The sequence below is a fragment of the Aspergillus ochraceoroseus genome, assembly GCF_002846915.1.
Source record: "Aspergillus ochraceoroseus IBT 24754 chromosome Unknown P175scaffold_4, whole genome shotgun sequence".
Taxonomy (NCBI): domain Eukaryota; kingdom Fungi; phylum Ascomycota; class Eurotiomycetes; order Eurotiales; family Aspergillaceae; genus Aspergillus; species Aspergillus ochraceoroseus.
In genome coordinates, this window is record NW_024468479.1 from 379,575 (window position 1) to 399,165 (window position 19,591).

The 19,591-nt window shown below is 45.5% G+C and overlaps 5 protein-coding genes across 5 annotated transcripts; 2 read left to right on the forward strand and 3 right to left on the reverse strand.

Annotated features, from left to right (window-relative positions):
* Nucleotides 1-358: 358 nt before the first annotated feature.
* On the reverse strand, nucleotides 359-3,942 carry P175DRAFT_0437685 (TMCO4 family protein; the record flags this gene model as incomplete). Its single annotated transcript, XM_040893863.1, has 2 exons — nucleotides 359-1,693; nucleotides 1,753-3,942. 2 exons carry the CDS (start codon nucleotides 3,940-3,942, stop codon nucleotides 359-361), a joined length of 3,525 nt encoding a protein of 1,174 aa, XP_040751963.1.
* A 3,158-nt stretch (nucleotides 3,943-7,100) lies between these two features.
* P175DRAFT_0492918 (uncharacterized protein) lies at nucleotides 7,101-9,473 on the reverse strand (the record flags this gene model as incomplete). The annotated part of the gene is made up of 3 exons (XM_040895927.1): nucleotides 7,101-8,032; nucleotides 8,093-8,370; nucleotides 8,425-9,473. The coding sequence occupies 3 exons, from the start codon at nucleotides 9,471-9,473 to the stop codon at nucleotides 7,101-7,103; spliced, it is 2,259 nt and encodes a 752-aa protein (XP_040751964.1).
* A 105-nt stretch (nucleotides 9,474-9,578) lies between these two features.
* Nucleotides 9,579-9,972, reverse strand: P175DRAFT_0531913 (uncharacterized protein; the record flags this gene model as incomplete). The annotated part of the gene is made up of 2 exons (XM_040899919.1): nucleotides 9,579-9,717; nucleotides 9,776-9,972. 2 exons carry the CDS (start codon nucleotides 9,970-9,972, stop codon nucleotides 9,579-9,581), a joined length of 336 nt encoding a protein of 111 aa, XP_040751965.1.
* Nucleotides 9,973-12,042: 2,070 nt separating this feature from the next.
* Nucleotides 12,043-17,782, forward strand: P175DRAFT_0516256 (putative C6 transcription factor). The gene is made up of 9 exons (XM_040898898.1): nucleotides 12,043-12,168; nucleotides 12,224-12,461; nucleotides 12,548-12,557; nucleotides 12,622-12,645; nucleotides 12,699-12,843; nucleotides 12,897-13,336; nucleotides 13,411-13,452; nucleotides 15,038-15,635; nucleotides 15,720-17,782. The coding sequence occupies exons 2-9, from the start codon at nucleotides 12,320-12,322 to the stop codon at nucleotides 17,562-17,564; spliced, it is 3,246 nt and encodes a 1,081-aa protein (XP_040751966.1). The 5' UTR covers nucleotides 12,043-12,168; nucleotides 12,224-12,319; the 3' UTR covers nucleotides 17,565-17,782.
* Nucleotides 17,783-18,142: 360 nt separating this feature from the next.
* On the forward strand, nucleotides 18,143-19,547 carry P175DRAFT_0501197 (putative oligosaccharyl transferase subunit Dad1). The gene is made up of 3 exons (XM_040897109.1): nucleotides 18,143-18,490; nucleotides 18,679-18,866; nucleotides 19,018-19,547. Exons 1-3 carry the CDS (start codon nucleotides 18,206-18,208, stop codon nucleotides 19,082-19,084), a joined length of 540 nt encoding a protein of 179 aa, XP_040751967.1. The 5' UTR covers nucleotides 18,143-18,205; the 3' UTR covers nucleotides 19,085-19,547.
* Nucleotides 19,548-19,591: the final 44 nt, after the last annotated feature.

Consider the following 19,591-nt stretch of genomic DNA (forward strand, 5'->3'; position numbering starts at 1 on the left):
TAATACATATATACTCAACGGAGTTAAGGAGGGGAAGGAGTCACGAATCAAGGACTGTGTTTAGTTCTCTCTCTAGCCGAAGGGCCTGTGTGGTGATCTAATGAATAAAGTATGCATGGGGAATGAAAACGACATCCCTAACCTCAGCTCTAAACTTGACTGGCGTGAGGATATAAGAAAAAAAAAAAAAAGGGTTCAAAATTGACAAAAAGAAGATGAGAAAAATTATGACACAAGCACTGGATTACTTGATCAGAGACACCCGTGCAGTAGAATAGAGGAAAAAAGACATCATATAAATATGCGAGGAACACAATTAGTCTATGCCTCCTTCGCCATATATACTCATGGTTCGTCATCACTCAAAAGTCATCTGGATTTCATCTTCCCCGCCATTATCAGCCCAGGCGTTTCTTTCAAAATCCATCGCACCCATTGCGCCTACTGCGCTAGTCCCTATGTTATCGGGAGTTGTTACTGAAGACCGAAGCACGGGTCGAGAGGGAAAGGAGTTGTAGCGGGTATGCGTCGCCGGTTCGAAGGAAGATAACGAGCGCGGCGGCGGTTCGTGGTACGAAGTATCAAACGTCATTTGCACTTCTTCTTCTTCTTCTTCGTCTTCTTCGTCCCTGGGCGGAGGTGAGTACGTGTCCCGCGCGGGACTACGACCGGGTTTAGAAGCTACTGGAGGTGACTGAGGTGGAGCCGGCGATCGTTCACTAGCCTTGCAGCTTTTATCGTTCCCAGAAACTGGAGTATCAGGTGATGTGGTTGACGGCGGATTAAAATCCAGCTTCATAGGGGGTAGGGTAGATTCGAGCTGCTTGACTTCAATCATTTCGGAGGCCAGTTCAGCCCTGATGGCATCTATATCGAACAGCACACTTCCTGTGGCGTTGTCATCGGTCGAGCCGCGATGCGGAGATTCGGATTTATCGACTTCATACGACTCCCAAGCTTTCTTCTGGGCCAGTTTTCCACGTTTGAATAGGCCGAATCGTTTCTTATCGGGCTTGGCCTCTGCATCTCGACGAGCTTGATCAATCTCACGAATGAGCTCTCTCTGTCGCTCGTTATGATTCTCTGGGTCCGGGTCTTCGATTTCCGCAAATTCCTCACTCAACACCTCCCAACCAACTGACTTCAGCAGACGAGGTATTGCTGCACGATAGTCCATGTGGCCATTCACAAGTTTAGTGACATCAATATTCTCAAGGCCCGGAATGCCTTCGACTGGGGCCAGTCCAGCCACTCGCATAATACCTCCGCTCGTGGCACGGAACAAGTACCCCAAGATCCAGTCATTGGAGGCGTATCCGTTCACAAACCGGCCAGAAACCACTCCACGGGCCTTGGAGTATTCTTCTTTATTAGCCACCACCGGTGACCCGAAGAGATAGACGTTCTGAACGAGCCCGTGAGCGCCTTTGTCTGCAAGCTCCTTGAGACAGGAGAATATAACCCTTGAACCTAGGGAGTAGCCTAGTAATGTGACGGGGCGCTTTCCTAGGTTACGATCTATCAAAGAATCGGCAAGAATAAGACCAGCAGATGTTGCGCGTGCGAGCGAGACGTTCCACGGGTTATCAATAAGATAAGAAAGTTTGGTGAGAACGATAGGCAGCTGTAAGGATGCCATAAGAGCCGTGAGAATGGTACTTCCAAGTACTTGCTGTAATCCCTGGGTCAAAGCCTGGTATACTTGGTTAGAAAATTGCAGAAATATAGCTAGAAAAGTCTGGAAAAACTCACCTCCGTGGCCAGGATATTAATGGTTTCTCCCATACTCTTGAGCATCTCTGGCTCCCACAAAACAGAGTATAAATCTCCCATGATTGGATCTACGGTACTGTACGGTAACCGGACGTCATCAACGTTTCCGGTCATCCACCCAGAGACAGTAACAATCAGATTGAACCTTTTGTTGTTGTGCAGAGGGCGATACTCAAAGGTCTGGACGGCTCCAGTTCGCCTATGAGAGGCCCTCAAGCCAATTGTGCTACCGGTGATAGTAGCACCAGACGCAATAAGAGCCGTACCGCCAGCTCCTCCTAAGAAGGCACTGGTTCCGCCAACTCCAATTGTAGTAAAACCTGCCGCCAGGCCAGCACCAATAACTGGAGCAAGGAGTCCGGCAGAAAGGCCAATAACTATACCTCCGCCAACAGTGGCCAAGCCCATGATCATGTACTTTCGTGTAAGTGCCGACTTTCGGCGTTTTTCCATATGTTCTGACTCGTCCCAGGTTTCCTTGTCTGCGGCTTCTTGCATTTCTAAAGCATCGAGGACACGTTTTTCAAATTTGCAAATCTGGAGCCAGGAAACTTCCATGGAAGCTCCAACTTTTTCCAACAGGACGCGCGATCGCGAGTCGTAGTTTGCGTCGGAAATGAGAACAAGGAAGAGGTCACAGAGAACGGTCCATCGGATATCAATGTCAATTTTAGAGGAAGTAGGTAGCTGAGATGGAGTGTGGACTTCGGGAACATCCTCGTGGACATTATAAGGCGGGGGAGACATGGGCTCAGAGGACCGATCGGCTTCAGTAGATAAGCTGTCTCGATTCCCATCCTTCCAGTTGCTTAAGGTCGACGAGGAAACAGATTTCTTAGGCAAGTCGCTCTCTTCCGCCAAGGGATTTTTGACCCGAGCATTATGCATGAGCGGAGGGACAAGATCACCAGGCTGAACGCCATGTTCAGCGAGCTGCTCAATCATCACTTGCTCGGCCGTGTTAATGTCCATATGAGCGTACAGCCTAGCCATCATTGCCTGGCCCCAACCGCGCATTGAATCTATTGCTTTCTGCTTGTGTTTGCGAATAGATTTGCTCGCGAGTATTTTCTCCAACTCCGATACCATTTGATAAATGGTCAGGCGCGTCACTCCGACATACGCTATCCTTTGGCTTTCGGTCAAGAGGTCTTTCGTGGCCTGTAGCTGGCTCGAAGAATCACGGAGCTCCTCCGCCTCGTATCCTGCGGCAGTGGCAGCAGATTCTTTGAAAAGGTAGCTTGTATCTTCATCCAGACTATTGATAGATGTAGCATCATCATCACCAAGTTTTACCCGAGTATATCCCTTTCCAGCGCCTCCCAGACCACTGTAAACCGCTTCGTCGCCGTCGTCTTTGGCTCCACGGGCGACTAGTCGACCGTAATCATCGTAGTAGTCAAACTCACCGAGAGCAGGCATTTCCTTCCAACCGCCATCATCGCTTTCCTCTTCTTCGTCATTTTCTTCGTGCTTGGATTCGTAAAGTCGTTGATGTGACCACTCTGACACTGGTAGGTTCTTGTGGGGCTTCTGCGGATGCGAGAAAGTAGAGTCACGGCTATTGACTTGGTCTGGCTTTTCCGTATAGGCCGGGGGCGGTCCATCTTCGGGGTTTGGTAATGGACTATCGGGTGTGTGGTTTTTCTTTATCGACACGGTTACTTCGCTCCCGGCCGGCATGTTACGTTGGGATGGCTCAGGTGTTGGAGAGTGCGGCGCCACTTCGTCCTGTTGCTCCTTCATAGGTGTTTCATGACAAGACGGTGCTTCCTTCACAATTTCTGCCTGGTCCTTCTGCTCCCTCAGCTGCCCTTTATTCTCCGACGCAGAAACGCTCTCCGGAACATCATGAAATTGATCATTGTCCTCATTTGACTCAATTGTTTGCTGTTCCACGTTAAATCGTGAGCGAATCGGAAGCCCAAAATCATCTAAGTCCTGCTGCAATGGCGGTCCCGCATCCTGACCATGGTCCGTAGCCAGCTTATCTCCTGGCCCCCGGAGCGGATTGACATTCTCCTTCTGGTGGTTACCGCTACCGGATAGATCGAGAGTATTCCTTAGAGTCGATGGGTGGGAATTGTCCGAGTTTTGCGAGGCAGAAAGTGGCTGATCGACAGGGGTGTCGCCAGGGTGGTTAACAGCGGCACCTGAGGCTGGGGTCATTCTTCATTGAAGGAGAGGGAAGTGGTCCTCTGACGACAAAGGTCGCTTCAAAGTTCAATCGGTTCTACCAGCGCTAATCTTTGCTGCTTTCACCCTATTACCTCCGTCTGAGTTCCAGCGCAGAACATAACCCATCCGCGCAAACGATCTCGCCCTGACCCGAGAAACTTGGGGAAATAATCCCGCGTTGGCTCTCCAGACACCGACGGTTGGTAGTTCAATGTGTACGGAGGTGGGGGGAGGGGAACAATTTGCAGCTCGCAAACTACTGAAAGTCAACCCGGTTTAATATTCGAGAAGCTAGGTGGCAGGAGGTTCGAAAAGGGGCCGCGGACCAGGCAGGGGGGGTTGAAGTATTGTGGCAGCGGCCTAGCAAGCGGAGGGCCGAGTTGGTGGGTTGAAAACTGTTGAGGGGTTTGAGAGTCAGTACAACAAAGAGCATTCGGAACAAGAGTCCCAAGGACCAACTGTCAATACGAACCAATTCAGGATATTGTTTGAAGCTACTTTCTGCGATCGGGAGGGGTCCTGAAAGCGGCAGTCCACGAGGATGGACCCGTGGTCGTTGGAAGGTGGACGCTCACGTCAGTCGTAATTTAGTAGTTATCCATGCCTTTCTGCCCACCTAAACCGCTACCCGCTTTAGGTGCGCCACATATTCTTCGTGATCACACATTCTTCGCGATTTTTTAATATTTGAAGCTATATAATAATAATAATACTAGTAATTAAAATAAAAAAACTCTCTAGCTTCTTTAGTATATCTTATATTATTAATTCCTCTTTAAATTGATTCCTACAAGCATGGAGAAAATAAAGAACTATATATTTTTTTTTTTTACTTTACTAACCTTCTCTACTTATATTTAGTATCCTTTACCTTCCTATCTTTAATTAATTAAATAGCATCACAAACTTTTAGAACCCCGTTACTAAATAGACCTTTAATCTAGTACTTAGTATAAACCTAGTATTAAGGCTCTTACATGGCCCTAATCCTTTAAATTACTTCCTAGGTTATTTTTAGCTCCTTAAGCTTCTCTACCTGATATTAAAAGAGTTTTAATATATTCTACCTTATCTAGTTAGATACCTTATCAAGTTCCTTTATAATCTTTACCTAATTCTTTAGAAGAGCCTCTATTATTACTAGAGAATTATTTTTAATACTAGAGGATAGTAATAATAGTAGAGATAGGATTTAATAAAAATTAATTAATATATCTAGTATATCTATCTAATTTACTAGTTTTTTAATAATTTTAGTATTATTAACTAGCTAGATACTATATTTTTTAAAGGTATCTTAAATAATTTGCTGGTAAAAGATCTAGTTATAGATTAGCTAGATAATCTTTAAGAACTCTGCCTTCCTATATAGCTTACCCCCTTATTAAGATAGCTTATTATTCTTAAGGTAAAAATTAGTTTTATAAGTAAGAAAAGGTTTTCTATTAAGAGATTAGTAAAGATATATTAAATAAGCTATAAAATTAAAAAAAATAATATTATTTTCCTTGCAGTATTATAGAAATTTAAGTATAAGATATAAGTTATAACTATTAAATATTAGATATTATTTCTTGCCTTGCTTAGTATAATTAGGATACTTTATTTTAATATTAAATTAATATAGCCAGGCAAGTACAAGCTTATTAATTATCTAATTATTTAAGGATATTACTATTATTATTTTAGATAATAATTATTCTATATTATAATACTAGATCTCTATATAATTATTTATTACTTTAAAAATAAAAAATAGGTCTATTACCTAACTATCTATAGTAATATATTTAACTATAGTAATATTTTTACCTTACTTACTTTCTATAAGATTAGGATATTTAGAATCCCTAAAAACCTTCTTATTATAATCTTTACCTAGTTAAAAACCATATTTATTAAAATTATAAACAAGGCAAGCCAGGACCCTATAAAGAAGTAATTTTAAAAGATTATACTAGTATTAAAGTAAGCTAGCATCTTTTACTTATATCTATCTTAATTCCTTAGTCTTCTACTTTACTAGAGCAAGTCCTAGATCTACTAGTACACATAATTTAAATTAATATAGCTATATCTTACTAACTTACTTATCTAACCCCGCGCGAGCAAGTATCTAATTTACCTATACTATAATAACTACAGGAATTAGTAGGATATTCTATTTCTATATTTATATAATCTAATTAATTAAGGCCTTCTCCTAATATAGCTGTAAAAGGTTCTTATTTATTATTATTAATATTACTAGTATCTTTAGTTTTTTAAGGTATATTTAGAGTATAGAGTCAGGTATATTAAATTCTTATATAATCTTTATAATATTTAGTTTTTTTTATTTTTAAATTATAGTAATAGCTTCAAGCAAGCAAGATTTATTAAAATCTAGAGATTTAGGCATATTATATTGTAATAATAATAAAAATAAGTTGAAATATCAAAAATCGCAAAGAATGTATGATCGCGAAGAATATATGGCGCACCTAAAGCAGGTAGCGGTTTAGGTGGGCAGAAAGGCATGGATACAGAACAATCAATCGATCCTCGCTGGGTTTACTGAACAGCAAGGACAGAGCCTCGAAATATCGATTTGATCCATTGCTTAACCCAATTTCCCCAAGATCCAACATTCAGCAATCCCAGCCATCAAATATCCTGATTCCTTTGTTGTGGTCAGGGTGTTCTGCAGTACCGTTATTTTACAAGAATTACATAGATTATATAATCCAGCGATAGGCAACTAGTTTCCTTCCTAGTACTTCCTAGTACTAAGTAGTTACCTTAAAAATGGTATAAAATATTCTGATCAGATCATTCAGATTGATAAAAGCAGGGCCTCTTTCCGGGACAGTTCCGGTAAACCTGACATGATGGAGTTGTTCGTTTTTTAACCGGAGGCTGGTTGTGTACAGATCAGGTACATATTAAGGTTGGTACTTTTATATACATTGCGCGTCATCATAGGCCACATTTGAAAGGTTATAAATAGAAGTTGTAAGGTAGATTTCAGGAATCTTACGATTTGGACGTTTATCCAGGTGTTTGGAAAATTATATTTTTGATTGAGGTGGGACCCTATCATACCTCGGATGGGAGAGCGGATCATGCTTTGATACTTAGTGCTGTCTAATCTAAATCTAGAAGCCTACCTACCCCTCAGGAAGAGTTGGCATTCCATATATATTGTGGCCTGCTGTCCACCCATCAACTTCCATGTCTGGTTTAGGTGGCATAGATTCACCTTGCTGGCTATGACTCGGGAGAATCTTGGGGTGTGGTCCGTATGCAAATTGAGGTGCTAATACGGCCTGTTGATAACCCTGAAAATGATTTATTTCAAGATAAGGTTGGTGGCCACCGTGAGGGGGAGGCCACATTGATTCCATAACTGGGGGTGCGCCATACCCGGTGTTCATAGCGTCATAATTAGGCATAGAGGAAATGTCCGTCCCCATTGCTAGAGGGATTGTTGACTGCGGTGGGTGGCTCGGGGGAAATTCTGGCGGGTTTTGTACATGGATGGAGCTTGGGGGTGCTGGTGGAGTGCTTTGTACTGGGGCAATGGCTTCGGCTTCCTGTCGTGCGAGCCGCTCCTGGAACCGATCGTACCAGTTACGCGACTTGACAGCTATGACAAAATACCACCGAGCAGGGATCTTGTACATGCCGCCGTCACTTGCATCACGTAGTCGCTCAGTCAATACGTCCAAATATGTTTCCATTTTTACGGTCTGGGGAGTGATGACTTCCCCCAGATCCCCACACCTGACTGAGAGCCATATCTTTTGAAGCGACATGATTGCGACGCCCGCGCGGGTGTAGATGAGGTTGGGGATCTTGCGTAGGAGGTCTGTATTGCAGCTAAGAAAAAGGTCAAGCAGCTCATGGCACGCATTCATCCACTTGACCGTGATATCGATGCGAGCGGCGCTCAAGGGCATGCGGAATGGCTGAATGTCATCATCAGGCGACGGTAGTGTATAATAGCTTTGTTTGATAGCATCAGGGTCCCGATAACCTTCCCCGATAGCTAGTTCGTAAATCGCTACCTTGGTGTAATAGTATTCAAGGTTCACGGGTACTAGGGGCAGTGACCGTCAGTTACTGTGGCATATACGCGTTCCCAATCAAGAATCATTACCTGGGATCATATTGTTGGAGTGATTCTTACTCCAAGACTGCATCCGATTGTCGAACCATCGGAGAATAGCCTGTAACCGAGATTCCGTGAGCGTAGTCCCAGAACTAGTGTCATCAAGGCCAAAGGACGCCAATGCTTCGTCTACGATCTGTTGTAGTTCAAACCAGGTAGCCACTTGTCTGTCGATCGCACGTGGCGAAGTTTCAAGGTGTGCCACACATTTCTTCATCCAGTCATTGAAGAGGAGCAGGTTTGGTCGACGAGTTTTCAAGGCAACCCTGTCCTAGATCAGCAAAAGTATCCCCGTCACATATTACAAGGAAGGCTCTTACTGTGACGCAAAATGGTAGCAATATAAGATGGATTTTGCTTCTTCGGCCATTAGCTCATCAAAGGCAGGCTTTTTGCTCGGGTTGCGGGGGATAGCTCTGGGCACACGAGGCTCCGAGGCTATGCCAATTTCCAAGGCCATGGTACCAGCAATATGAGCATATTGGTAGAATTGTATCGCCAGTGGTGACTGTGGGGGAAAGTAGAAGACAATCATAAGGAGCAGCGCTTGTACTAGCTCGAGGGACTTTTTGCCATTGATAAAGAATTGTTCGGCATAGACGGATACTAATTCACGGTTGAGGATAGTCGCCAGGCCAGCATTGACGCTCAAAGCAGCCGCGGCGATAATAGATAGAAAAAGCACAGGCTTTGACCGACGTAGTTGTGAGGCAGGGGTATTTGACGGCAGATCAACCATTGGAGCAAAAGAGGCGAGCTCAGTGAAGAAAAACGAAAATAACTTTTCAGCACAATCCAGGGATATTAGACCTCGATCAACAACATCTTCTTCAGGTGGAAACTCGGGGGAACCCTCAGGATAAATTTGATTAAAGTTCAAGGCTGAAATAGGGCTATTGTTGAAAGTGTTTGCATTAGATGGCGTAGGAAATCGAGGAGGAAGATCCGATTGTTTTGTGGATCCTGATATGCTTGTAGGACCGTCCTTGCTTGACGATACAGTATCTCTTGAATTTGTCTCTGATTCGACTTCTCGAGGATCCTCACCTTCACTCTCCGAACTCTCCTGACTGCTTTCATTTACTTGTAGACGATCCTTCAGAAAAGAGCGCATTTGCCTCATCTCCCTCTCTAGTTGTGCTACCCGGGAGTCGGTTCGCTTGCGTGGTCGCCGCCGCTGAGGGGCCACGAAAACACAGTGTCTCTTCGCCTTGGTGCATCGTTGACACTGGTTAGGCGACGCGGGGTCGGGAAGACAGCGGACCTTCAAGCTTCGGCACGATTCGCAGGATCTATTTAATTGCGGCGTGGGGGCGGTTTGCTGGACAACATTTGTGTCACCAGCCGAGTTAGTGGATGCGGTCGACATCGTCTAGGAGGCGTAATCTAGAATAGCCAGGAGATTCGATTTGAATAGCAAAAGGGACAAGGTCGGGATGCGGACCTTGGAAACGAGAGAGGTCACAAAGCTAGTTTAAAGGCGAGATGTAGTAAAAAGAGGAAGAAGAAATTGCCCCATCGCCTGGTGAACTAGCCAGAGGCGCATGGGGATGGGGAGGATGGGGATGGTTATCAGAGGGAAGGTTTCAGCAACGCTCCCAATCTTGCCATCACTATCAATCACAGTTGAAGAGAGCTGGCGCGGAGTAGAAAGCGTGGCAGGGCATCAACGGATCGCTGGAGAGGTCGAAATTCAAGGATAGGGAATCGGCGTCATGTATCGCGGGTGCATAATTCTGAAAGGGCGCCAATTGCTGGCTGCTGGCCGCGAGAGCTGTAGAAGCTGTCATGCAGAAGAAAGAGTCAGGGTCAGAACAAGAATTAGGTGGGGATGGGATCAGAACGCAAGAAGCATTGGGAATGCCCATGCTGAGACTAGTCCAGGAATAGTCAGGTGAGTGGGCCAATTTCCTCCGAACCTGTAAATACGCGATTAAACGTGCACGTCTATCTTGCTACTTTGGGATACGATGGGATACCTTGGTTATTTTTAGGGTGTGTGCTAAGGAAAGGCTATCTTTAAATCGAGTATATGATTGTCATTGGAGATGCGATCTTGCATGAAGTACGGAGAACCTCAGAAAACCCTAAGCGAGGAGGAAGCCTTGCAGATTTTCTTTCTCTCTGTGGAGTCTGCACATTTATTATGCACATTATTTTTTAGCGGATAATTGGGCATTAACTAGAGCGATAACTCCGAAAACTTACAAATTAAAACGGCGCTGATAAACCCCTTTTTCTAGACCTTTTAATAGCAAACACGTTGTCTATACATTACATTACTGGCTCTATTTTTAAAGAAATCACTGGATTCATGTATGAAACAGCGCTCTCGTATTTTATTTCTCAAGGTCTACTTGGTTACAGTTTTCCTCGACGGCGCAGCTAAATATAAAATGAGGGGATGACCAGTATATCAAACCCCGCAAATATTGTCTTTTACAACTATGCTACCAGATAATGGTCAATGCATAAGTTGAGTATCGGAAACCAACGGTCTGGTCACTTGTATGAAACCTTTGTGCGGGGGTCCATATCTATAAAACTGGTACCTACCTATGTAGGTAGTTGCGGTTCCTTGGAGTGTCTACCGGCTGAAACACTCTCAATTGATTGCTCTCGTCGTAGTATATATGATGCTTTGATATTGCAGATCATCTTATCTTAATCCCTGTGATCTGCCGCTTAATTGACAGAACTGGATCATTGGCCCCCACCAGATAATCACCTTCATTTTGAAACCTGGAAGATTATTTCAACATCTGCTATACAGGCATTTTTCTTTGGGGGGATATATTTGTGGGGTAGCACACCATCGGGGGATTGTCGCTCTTATAGTCTGGTTCTTCAAGATGGTTCTCTGGATGATTAGGGTGTTTAGTCTAGTGCTAAGATTCTTTGTTATCCCACGAGAGGTATTAGAAGTCAGGTCTTCATACAGCTTCTACCAACCAGAAAATTCAACCATGCGACATCATTTATGACACTAGTACGGAGTTCCAAGGAGGTTCACAATGATATCACTTACTCCCTAGGGCACCGCAAAAAAACATTTGCTCGTGGTGTAAGATAAGAGTGATCCCGTTTGTTACTGCTTATCCCTGTTTATCTGATATTCTAGCGGCCCTGAAGAGTAATCTTATTCTGACACTTGATCTACAAGCCAGGGGTGCTCTATCTTAATCAAGTAATGTCTCACTCTAGATGTGAGCAGGTGTTGTCTGAAAGATCACTTTCTGAGCCAGTATATAATACCTAGGAATAATTCTTTCTGTGGATGCAAGCAGAGCCAGCTCATCAGAATTGCTATAGCTGTCCGAAATGAAGCAGCAGCAAACCTCAGGATAAATGTGCATGGATGAAGTACCGAAGGGCAACGGAATCACGGATTTGGAGGCGGATGGTGGAAATTACTAGTGTACTCTCTGAAATTGGATAGGGGAACATTTTCACCAGCCACTCACTATCTAGTATCTACCAGCAAAAACCCCAGAAAAGCCCAATCGGTTGAGAGTGTGGAGGCAAGATCAAGGGCGCGACGAGCGCCAACGAGAACGTGTAGCGAATGAAATGGCTGCTTTTGCCTCGTGTATTCTAGCCTTTTTAGTAGTCAGTGCATAAAGGCGAAAAATAGGGGGTTTCATCTGTGTTGAATAAGGCCCAGTCAGACTGTCAGAGTTAACCGCCAAGACGCGCAGGGCTGGGGAAACGCGAAAACTTGCAGCAATTGACAACCCGCCCAAATGCCAAGTTGCCACTAGGCCACTTTGACGACTACACGACGACAACCCGTACTCCGTACTTAGGGAGTTAAACTTGCCTGTGGAAACTGAGCACACGACATCAGTATGTGAATTCTACGTAGGTACCCTGAAACAGTCTTAGACGGGTTTGCTAATCGCCTGATTCTTTCTTCCTAAGCCTGTAAGCCTCTCCAGCCCGCCTATTTATAATTATTATCCTCGGTTGACGTCGTATTCTTCTCCTCTTCCGACAACTCATCGCCTTTCTCTTATCTATTCCTTCCTTTCCCTTCTTCTTTCTGTTCAGGAAATTTGACTGAGGTATTTGTCTTATCTTCGACCTCGAATTTCTAGCGCTTACCCTTACCGTCTTAAGACTGTGCACCCCTACCCCTACCCCCTGATGCTATCCCGGTAACGGAGCCGCCGGAGACCAAGAAAGATACCCTAGCAAGCCTGCGAAGATCGCGAGATGTGGTGGTGGGCCATTTCCTTTCTTGTTGCTCTCTGGGGACCGTCTGTTGCTCTCGCCGAGACGGATTTTATAGACAAGAGGTCCAGTGTGGCCAAGGATTATACGGGACAAGGGGGACCGCCAGTGCCCAAGTATTTCAGTGAGTCCTCTTCGTATTTCATGGTTGCGCATCGAGTCTTACTATGATGTTTTGCTGTTGACTTGCTATTCTAACCCTTTATGTAGAGGAATCTTCGTATGCTGCCCTCCCGGAGGTGAAGGTTATGATTGATATCAGGTTTACTGACAGTGTTCTTTAGCTTCCATTATCACTATGACGGACGGTGAATACCCCATTAACCTTATCCCTAGAGTCACGCGCTGAACCTCATGGCAGCTTTGCCACTAATCCCCTCCCTGAGGAAGAAACAGGTCCACATTTGGCCGCCCTCGTCCGAACATACCTTGCAACAATGGCCGAAATCAGCGCGGAGACGTGGCTCATGCACGGGTCGCTTTTGGCTTGGTGGTGGAACCAAAAAGTTCGATCAGTGAAGAGTATCATTTTGTGGACGGGGTGCTGATGGGGGCCTAGATCTTTCCCTGGGACAATGACCTGGATGTTCAAATATCGGAACCTACAATTCATTTCCTCGCCGACCACTATAATATGACGGAACACCATTTCGACCTCCCTGGCGTTCCAGGCGGACGAACATACCTTCTCGATATCAACCCGCACTATGTGGTCCGGTCCACATTGGATAGACGGAATGTGATCGATGCGCGATGGATTGACACCTCCTCCGGGCTATTTATTGATATCACTGCCATACGCGCGGACGATGACCGACGCAACCGAGGCCAAGCTGGAGCTCTGATGTGCAAAGATGGCCATCGATATGATGAGACAGAGATCTTTCCCCTCCGAAACAGCTATTTCGAGGACTTTCCCGTAAAGGTCCCCTATGCCTATACCAAGCTGCTGCAAGAAGAATACAGCTACAAATCCCTGACCTCGACAAATTTTCAAGAGTATGCTTTGGGATTTCCGATAGTCTGATGCACCCTTTGATTTCGATTATTTCTTTGCTGACGTTTTGCTGCAGCCATGAATTCAACGAAGAAACAAATATTTGGGAGAAGATCAAGTGAGTTTTGTGGTCATTAATTCTGCTGCGCTGCGCTGATATCAAAACCTCCCAGAAATCATAAATTGTCAACGCGCCGGGGAGACACGGCTGATCTTCCTATCCGAACAACGCCGCTCAAGCAGATCTTCACTGAACCCATTACGGACGACAATGCCCGCTCAGAATTTCCTCGACAGTGACCAAGTGTTTTAACAATATAAAGCTTTCATATATTTTATATAGACTATATATGTTTTGACTATTTTGCATACACCCGGCGTCTCGTTGTTTCGTGTTCAAACCCGGGAGTGAGTTATGGGCGTTGGAATCCATTCTACGATATATGGTGTTTTGGGGAATTTCTTTCGTTTCTTAGCATGCTCGAGAAGTATACCTTGCGTGTTCTCAGGATTAATGTATCTACCTAGATTTTGTTATCTTTATTTTTATTTTATTTTATTTTTTTAAAAAAATCATTCATGTTCAAATCATAGGTTCCTAGGAAGATTTTAGTCAATCTGATATATCGAACTAGTTGGCGTGGTGGAGTCAGGTTTGAACGTCGTTGCCTAGCGTGTAAAATGAAGGTAAAACACTGGCTGGCTCGTGAGTCCTATAGTTAAGGTGGGCTTTTGGTTGGATTTTTGACAAATTCAATCATTCCAGGTAGGTTGTACGAGCGAGCTTCCTGATTAAGTAATTGGGACGGTGGCCCTCCCAGAGCATCCCAATTCCAAGTACAAGCAAAAGTAATTAACCTTGATGGTATCAATCAGATAAGCTGGGTGGACGTAAAGAATAAGGTCAGATGTCGCAAAGTCTCCCCGGTGACCTGAGGGTTGACTCTTAGCATTTTTCGATGACGTCAATGGTAGCCATCAATTGGTGCCTTGCCCGCTAGGTATCTCCCAAAACCCCATTAAGGTTTGGTAACTTACGGGCTTTCTCCGAGCATATCGTAACAGAGGGTCGGTCTCGGTTGGATCCGAAGAGATCGGCTTATTCCCCAAGCCATTGGAGGTTTTTCATACTGACAAAGAAGCGTCTCTGGGATGTCAGAACAAAGCGGTTATATCTGCTCTTCAATTAACATTCTGACATGAGAATCTGCATAATCTCCGAGTCTTGGAAAGGTCCACCGGAGACAAGACGCGGGTTATTCAAATCTCCGAGTTAGGTATCCATACAGTATGGATACACCCACTATGTACTACTTGTACAGCTGAGGAAGTACTAGTGGTAGTGGTAGTTCCCGTCTTACACGCAGAGATAATTAGTCATCTTACGGTCGCAAAATTCCATCTACGCCGCGCGGGGTCTGGATTGACTTTGCTATAACCAATAATATATCCTTATATCTCCACTATGAGTCGATGACTGAATGTGAAGATCCCGCAACTCAAGCCTTTGTTTGAGAGGTACGCCAACCTGCACTGGTGGCTAATGATAGCAATAGTATTGATTTTCTGTTTCTTGGCTGTTTTATTCCTTTTTTTTTTTTTTATCTCCCCCCTCCTCCTTCTTCCATTTCTCCCGTTCTTTTCCTTCCCTGATCTGATGTTCAAACCGTCCATCCGTTGAATGATGTGGTACAGCGTGGAAGGTCTTCTTCTATCTCTCACGTCATCTTCGTCATGTCGTTCTCACCGCAGCTCCAACCCACCGATTTGGGTATCAACCCCTCGGGCTCGACTTCATTATCTCCTCTCGATGATATGAATGATACTGCTCCTGTCTTGGCTACCACCTCCCAGCAGGCCCCTCAGGACTTCACGGCTCTGCGAAGCTGCATCACCTGTCGGAGAAGGAAGGTCCGCTGTAACAAACGAACACCTTGCTCGAACTGTGCCAAGGCTGGCGTCGAGTGTATCTTTCCCCCACCAGGTAGGGCACCGCGCAAGTCGAAACGCCCACACGATGCAGAATTGCTGTCGCGATTGCGCCGGCTCGAGGGTGTCATTGAACACCTGAGTGAGAAGAAAGGTGGAATGGTGAATGCGAAGGTACCTGATACTTTAACGCCAACGTCGCCACAACAACGCAACGACCGATTGCCTGGTAACGAACCTAGCCAACCGCAAAGTGATGATGACAATGAATCGGGTTGCCCATTAACGGCTGACCCGGTTAAGCTGCCTAAACAGCATGCATTGGAACATGAGTTTGGGAGGCTTGTGATTGATGAGAACCGAAGCCGATATGTCAGCAATCGGTTCTGGGCGAGTCTTGGGGACGAGGTTAGTTGACTCATGGTTTTTGTGTACTATCAGTGCTAACTAGAGCAGGTCGAGGAATTACAGGATATTCTGGACCCCTCATCTTCGGATGAAGACGACCATCCCTCTCCTGGGTCGTCCTCCAGTCATTCTACAAACCATGACGGGTTTCTCTTCGGATTCTACTCGCTTTCACACTCCCTTCGGTCTTTCCACCCGCACCCAACCAAAATCCCGATGCTGTGGAAGATCTTTACGGAAAATGTCATGCCGTTGATTCCTATTGTATATGGGCCTACAGCTCAACAGCTTTTTACCAAGGCTGCGCAGACCCCAGATGCCTTGGATAAGAATAACGAAACCCTGGTCCTCTCCATGTACTTTGCTGCTATTGTTAGTTTGTCGAACGAGCAGTGTGTATCTGTCCTCGGAGAGGACCGTGACTCTGCAGTCACCCGCTATCGGTTCGCGGTGGAGCAAGCCCTCTCCAAAGCCAACCTTCTTAATACGCAGAGCTTGACGCTATTGCAGGCCGCTGTGCTCTTTTTGAATGCCGTTCGACGAGACGATGATACCAAATTTGTTTGGTCAATGTCTTCTCTTGTCCTGCGTCTCGCACAAGGACTTGGCCTGCACAGAGACGGAACCAACTTTGGCTTGAAGCCCTTGGACACCGAAATGCGTCGACGGCTGTGGTGGCATATTCTATTGTTGGATCTTCGGTCTTCCGAGGATCACGGAACTGATGTGCAGATTCACGACCGAATGTATGATACGCGGCTTCCGTTAAATATTAATGATAGTGATATCACACCTGATATGCAGGAACCACCTGCAGAGCGAGATGGGTTTACTGAAATGACTTTCTTCCTCATTCGATGCGACATCAGTGTCGCTCTACGTCGGGTAAGCTATACATGTCCGAACCCAACTGGCGCGGCTTCTGCACACCATCAAAGATACCCAGGCAAATGTGGAAATGTCATTCAAGCCGTCAACAAACGCGTAGAGGAACGGTATATCAGGCACTGTAACATGAGTATCCCCATCCAGTGGGTGTGTGCTACCATCGCCCGGCTCGTCCTGACGAAAATGTGGCTTGTCATTCACCATCCGATGACTCGCCCGGATCTTGGAGCAGAGATGACCAACGCAACTCGAGAAAGCTTATTCGTTACGTCAGTTGAAGTGGCCGAGTTTGCTCGTTTGTTATCAGCCGACAAGAACGTATCTAGGTGGAGCTGGATGTTTGCAACCCACATGCAATGGCACGCCATTGCCTTTGTCCTGTCCGAGCTTTGCGTGCGCCCTTTAAGCCCTCTGACAGATCGGGCCTGGGTCGCCGTGAGTACTCTATACGGAGACTGGCTACGAACCGCAAAGCAAAGGAAAGGCATGCTCTGGCGACCGCTAGCCCGGCTTATGAAGCGCGCAGCCGCCTTCAGGGCCAAACAACGAGAAGAGCTTCAAGCTCAACTAGGATACCCTCCACCGTCTCCACAAGAAACATCTCTTTCCCTCAACCCCCCTCAAACCATTATGCAAGCGCCATTCTTTGCACATTTCCCCGAACTCCTAACTTCTGCAACCGCTACACAGGCCGGTGAAAGTCCGTATCAAGGCACAATGGACTTTGATCTCAGTCAGGGCCCAATTGAGGTTATCAACGAGTTCTTCCCCGCCGGCAACTGGCTTGCTACTCCAAGCTCTCACACTTCGAGCGCTCCACAGCAGCCCACGACCACAGGCGCTGCGATTAGCATACCTAACGACCCCCCTCCTGGGATGGCCCAAGACTCGTCTAATTCGCGCCTGAACTGGGAAGAATGGGATCAAGTCATGCGGGATTTCCAAACGGACATGCAAGAAGCGCAAGCGGCTCCAATAGGCGACATTACCAGCTGGGTCGCTTAATTCAATCGAGGACTTCGACTCCTTACTTTATCTTTTACACGTCTTTTTCTGGCCGAGAAGGCCGATTCTCCACTTCGATAATTGCCCTGGCGGCGTTTTATGAGATACCCACTGTTCGATCAATACAACCCCTGAAATTGTGATTCTTCCGGTGGGTACGACTGTTACGTCTTAATGACCTGATCTCCTCTCTAAAAAAAAAAAAAAGCCACTACCACTACGACCTCCTCTCAAATTTATGACACCAAATGTACAATACCTGACGCTAGTTTGGTAATATGGGTATACTGTTGATGACGACTTTTTGTCGCGCGTATTACTACCAAACATGTACAATATATTCTAGATAATTTTAATATTTCTCTCTGAAATATATCTTAATACCTCCTACCTAGGCAGTATCTTAGTTCTTTGATCATTGAATTATGGATTGATAGTTCCTCTGCGGGCATAGTCCGTCACGTGAGTGAATCTCCGCAGCGGAATGGACAGCTTGCCAGAGAAAGGCATACGTAGTTCAAGCTTGACCACTCCCACTCCTTCAATTCCTCCCTCTACTTTTCGTATAGCCTTACACGATCCCTAAACTAAGGCGCTTAAAAACAATATTAACCAAAATTAAGAAGAAGAAGAAAAAAAAAATGCCCTCCAAACGCTCCGCCGCCGCCGCCGCCGCCGTACCTCCCCCTCCCACCACACCAGCAACAACCTCAACAGCACCAACACAAAGCAGCAATATCAACCTCCTCTCCTCTGGCCCGAAGACCCTCTCTGCGAACTCCTCCGTCACCGAAATCGCCTACCATGTGTGGCAGCAGTACCTAGCGACAACGCCGCAGCGCACGATGCTCCTCGATGCGTTTATGGGTTTCCTCGTGCTGGTGGGAGGCGTACAATTCATGTATTGTATCCTGGGAGGGAATTACGTGAGTTCTCCCCCCCCCCCCCCCCCCCTTTTTTTTTTTTTTTTCCTCCTGTGCCAGGTACTTCTTCATCTGTGATTGTTTGCGGAGAAGAAGGAGGAGGAGTCGCCATTACGTTTCCTGGTGTAAATGTGGTGGATATCTGAATGGATGGGGGTGCTGATTCCAGTGAAAAATGTATATATATATAGCCTTTCAACGCCTTCCTCAGTGGCTTCTGTGCCGCCGTGGGCCAATTTGTTCTCACGGCCAGTTTGCGCATGCAGACCAGTGGCGATTCCGGAAACAAGACTGCCGCGGGTTCTATCTCGTCGGGGAAGGGAGGGAAAGGCGCTTCGGGGTCGGTTTCTGCGCCGGGAGTTGGCGTTTCGCATGAGAGGTGAGTGAGTTTTATTTAGTTATACCTTGTTTGCTTTTCTGGGATATATCACATAACATACCATAACATGCTTCTTGTTCCTTATGTTGTTGTTGTTGTTGTTGTGTATACTGATTAAAGTGACTAACTAACTAACTAATTAATCACTTAGGGCGTTTGCGGATTATCTCTTCGGAAGCTTGATTCTGCATTTCTTCTGTATTAACTTCATTAACTAGCTGGTTTCGAGGGCGCGCTTCCAGTGTAGCTATGGTGTGTGCATGTGTATGTATGTATGTATGTATGTGGGTAGGTGGGAGGGAGCGTGAATGGGAATGGATACCAATGGGTTAGTTGGGGATGAGACGAGGTCCAGTGATGGATATTCTTTATATGACTCTTAAAAAAGGGAAATGAAAAGGGTAAGATAGATAGAGCGGTATAGCACACTTCTGCTCTCTTTAGATACTATTCTGCTTTGTTTGTATACTGGAGATTTCTGGTTGGATGGTGATGGTGATGGTGATGTTAAATCAATTTCTAGGTGCTTTTCCTTGCTCTTCTCACTTGGTATGTTCTGTTCCATTCTATATCTGTACCTTTTTTTTTTTATTTCTGCGAATATGAATCTTCATGTTATGTTTTATTCTACCTATCTATCTATTATCAGGGGTTATTTGCATTGTTTGGTTGAGGGTGTATGCTATATACTAAAAATGATAAACAATGCACCAACTAGTTAGTGC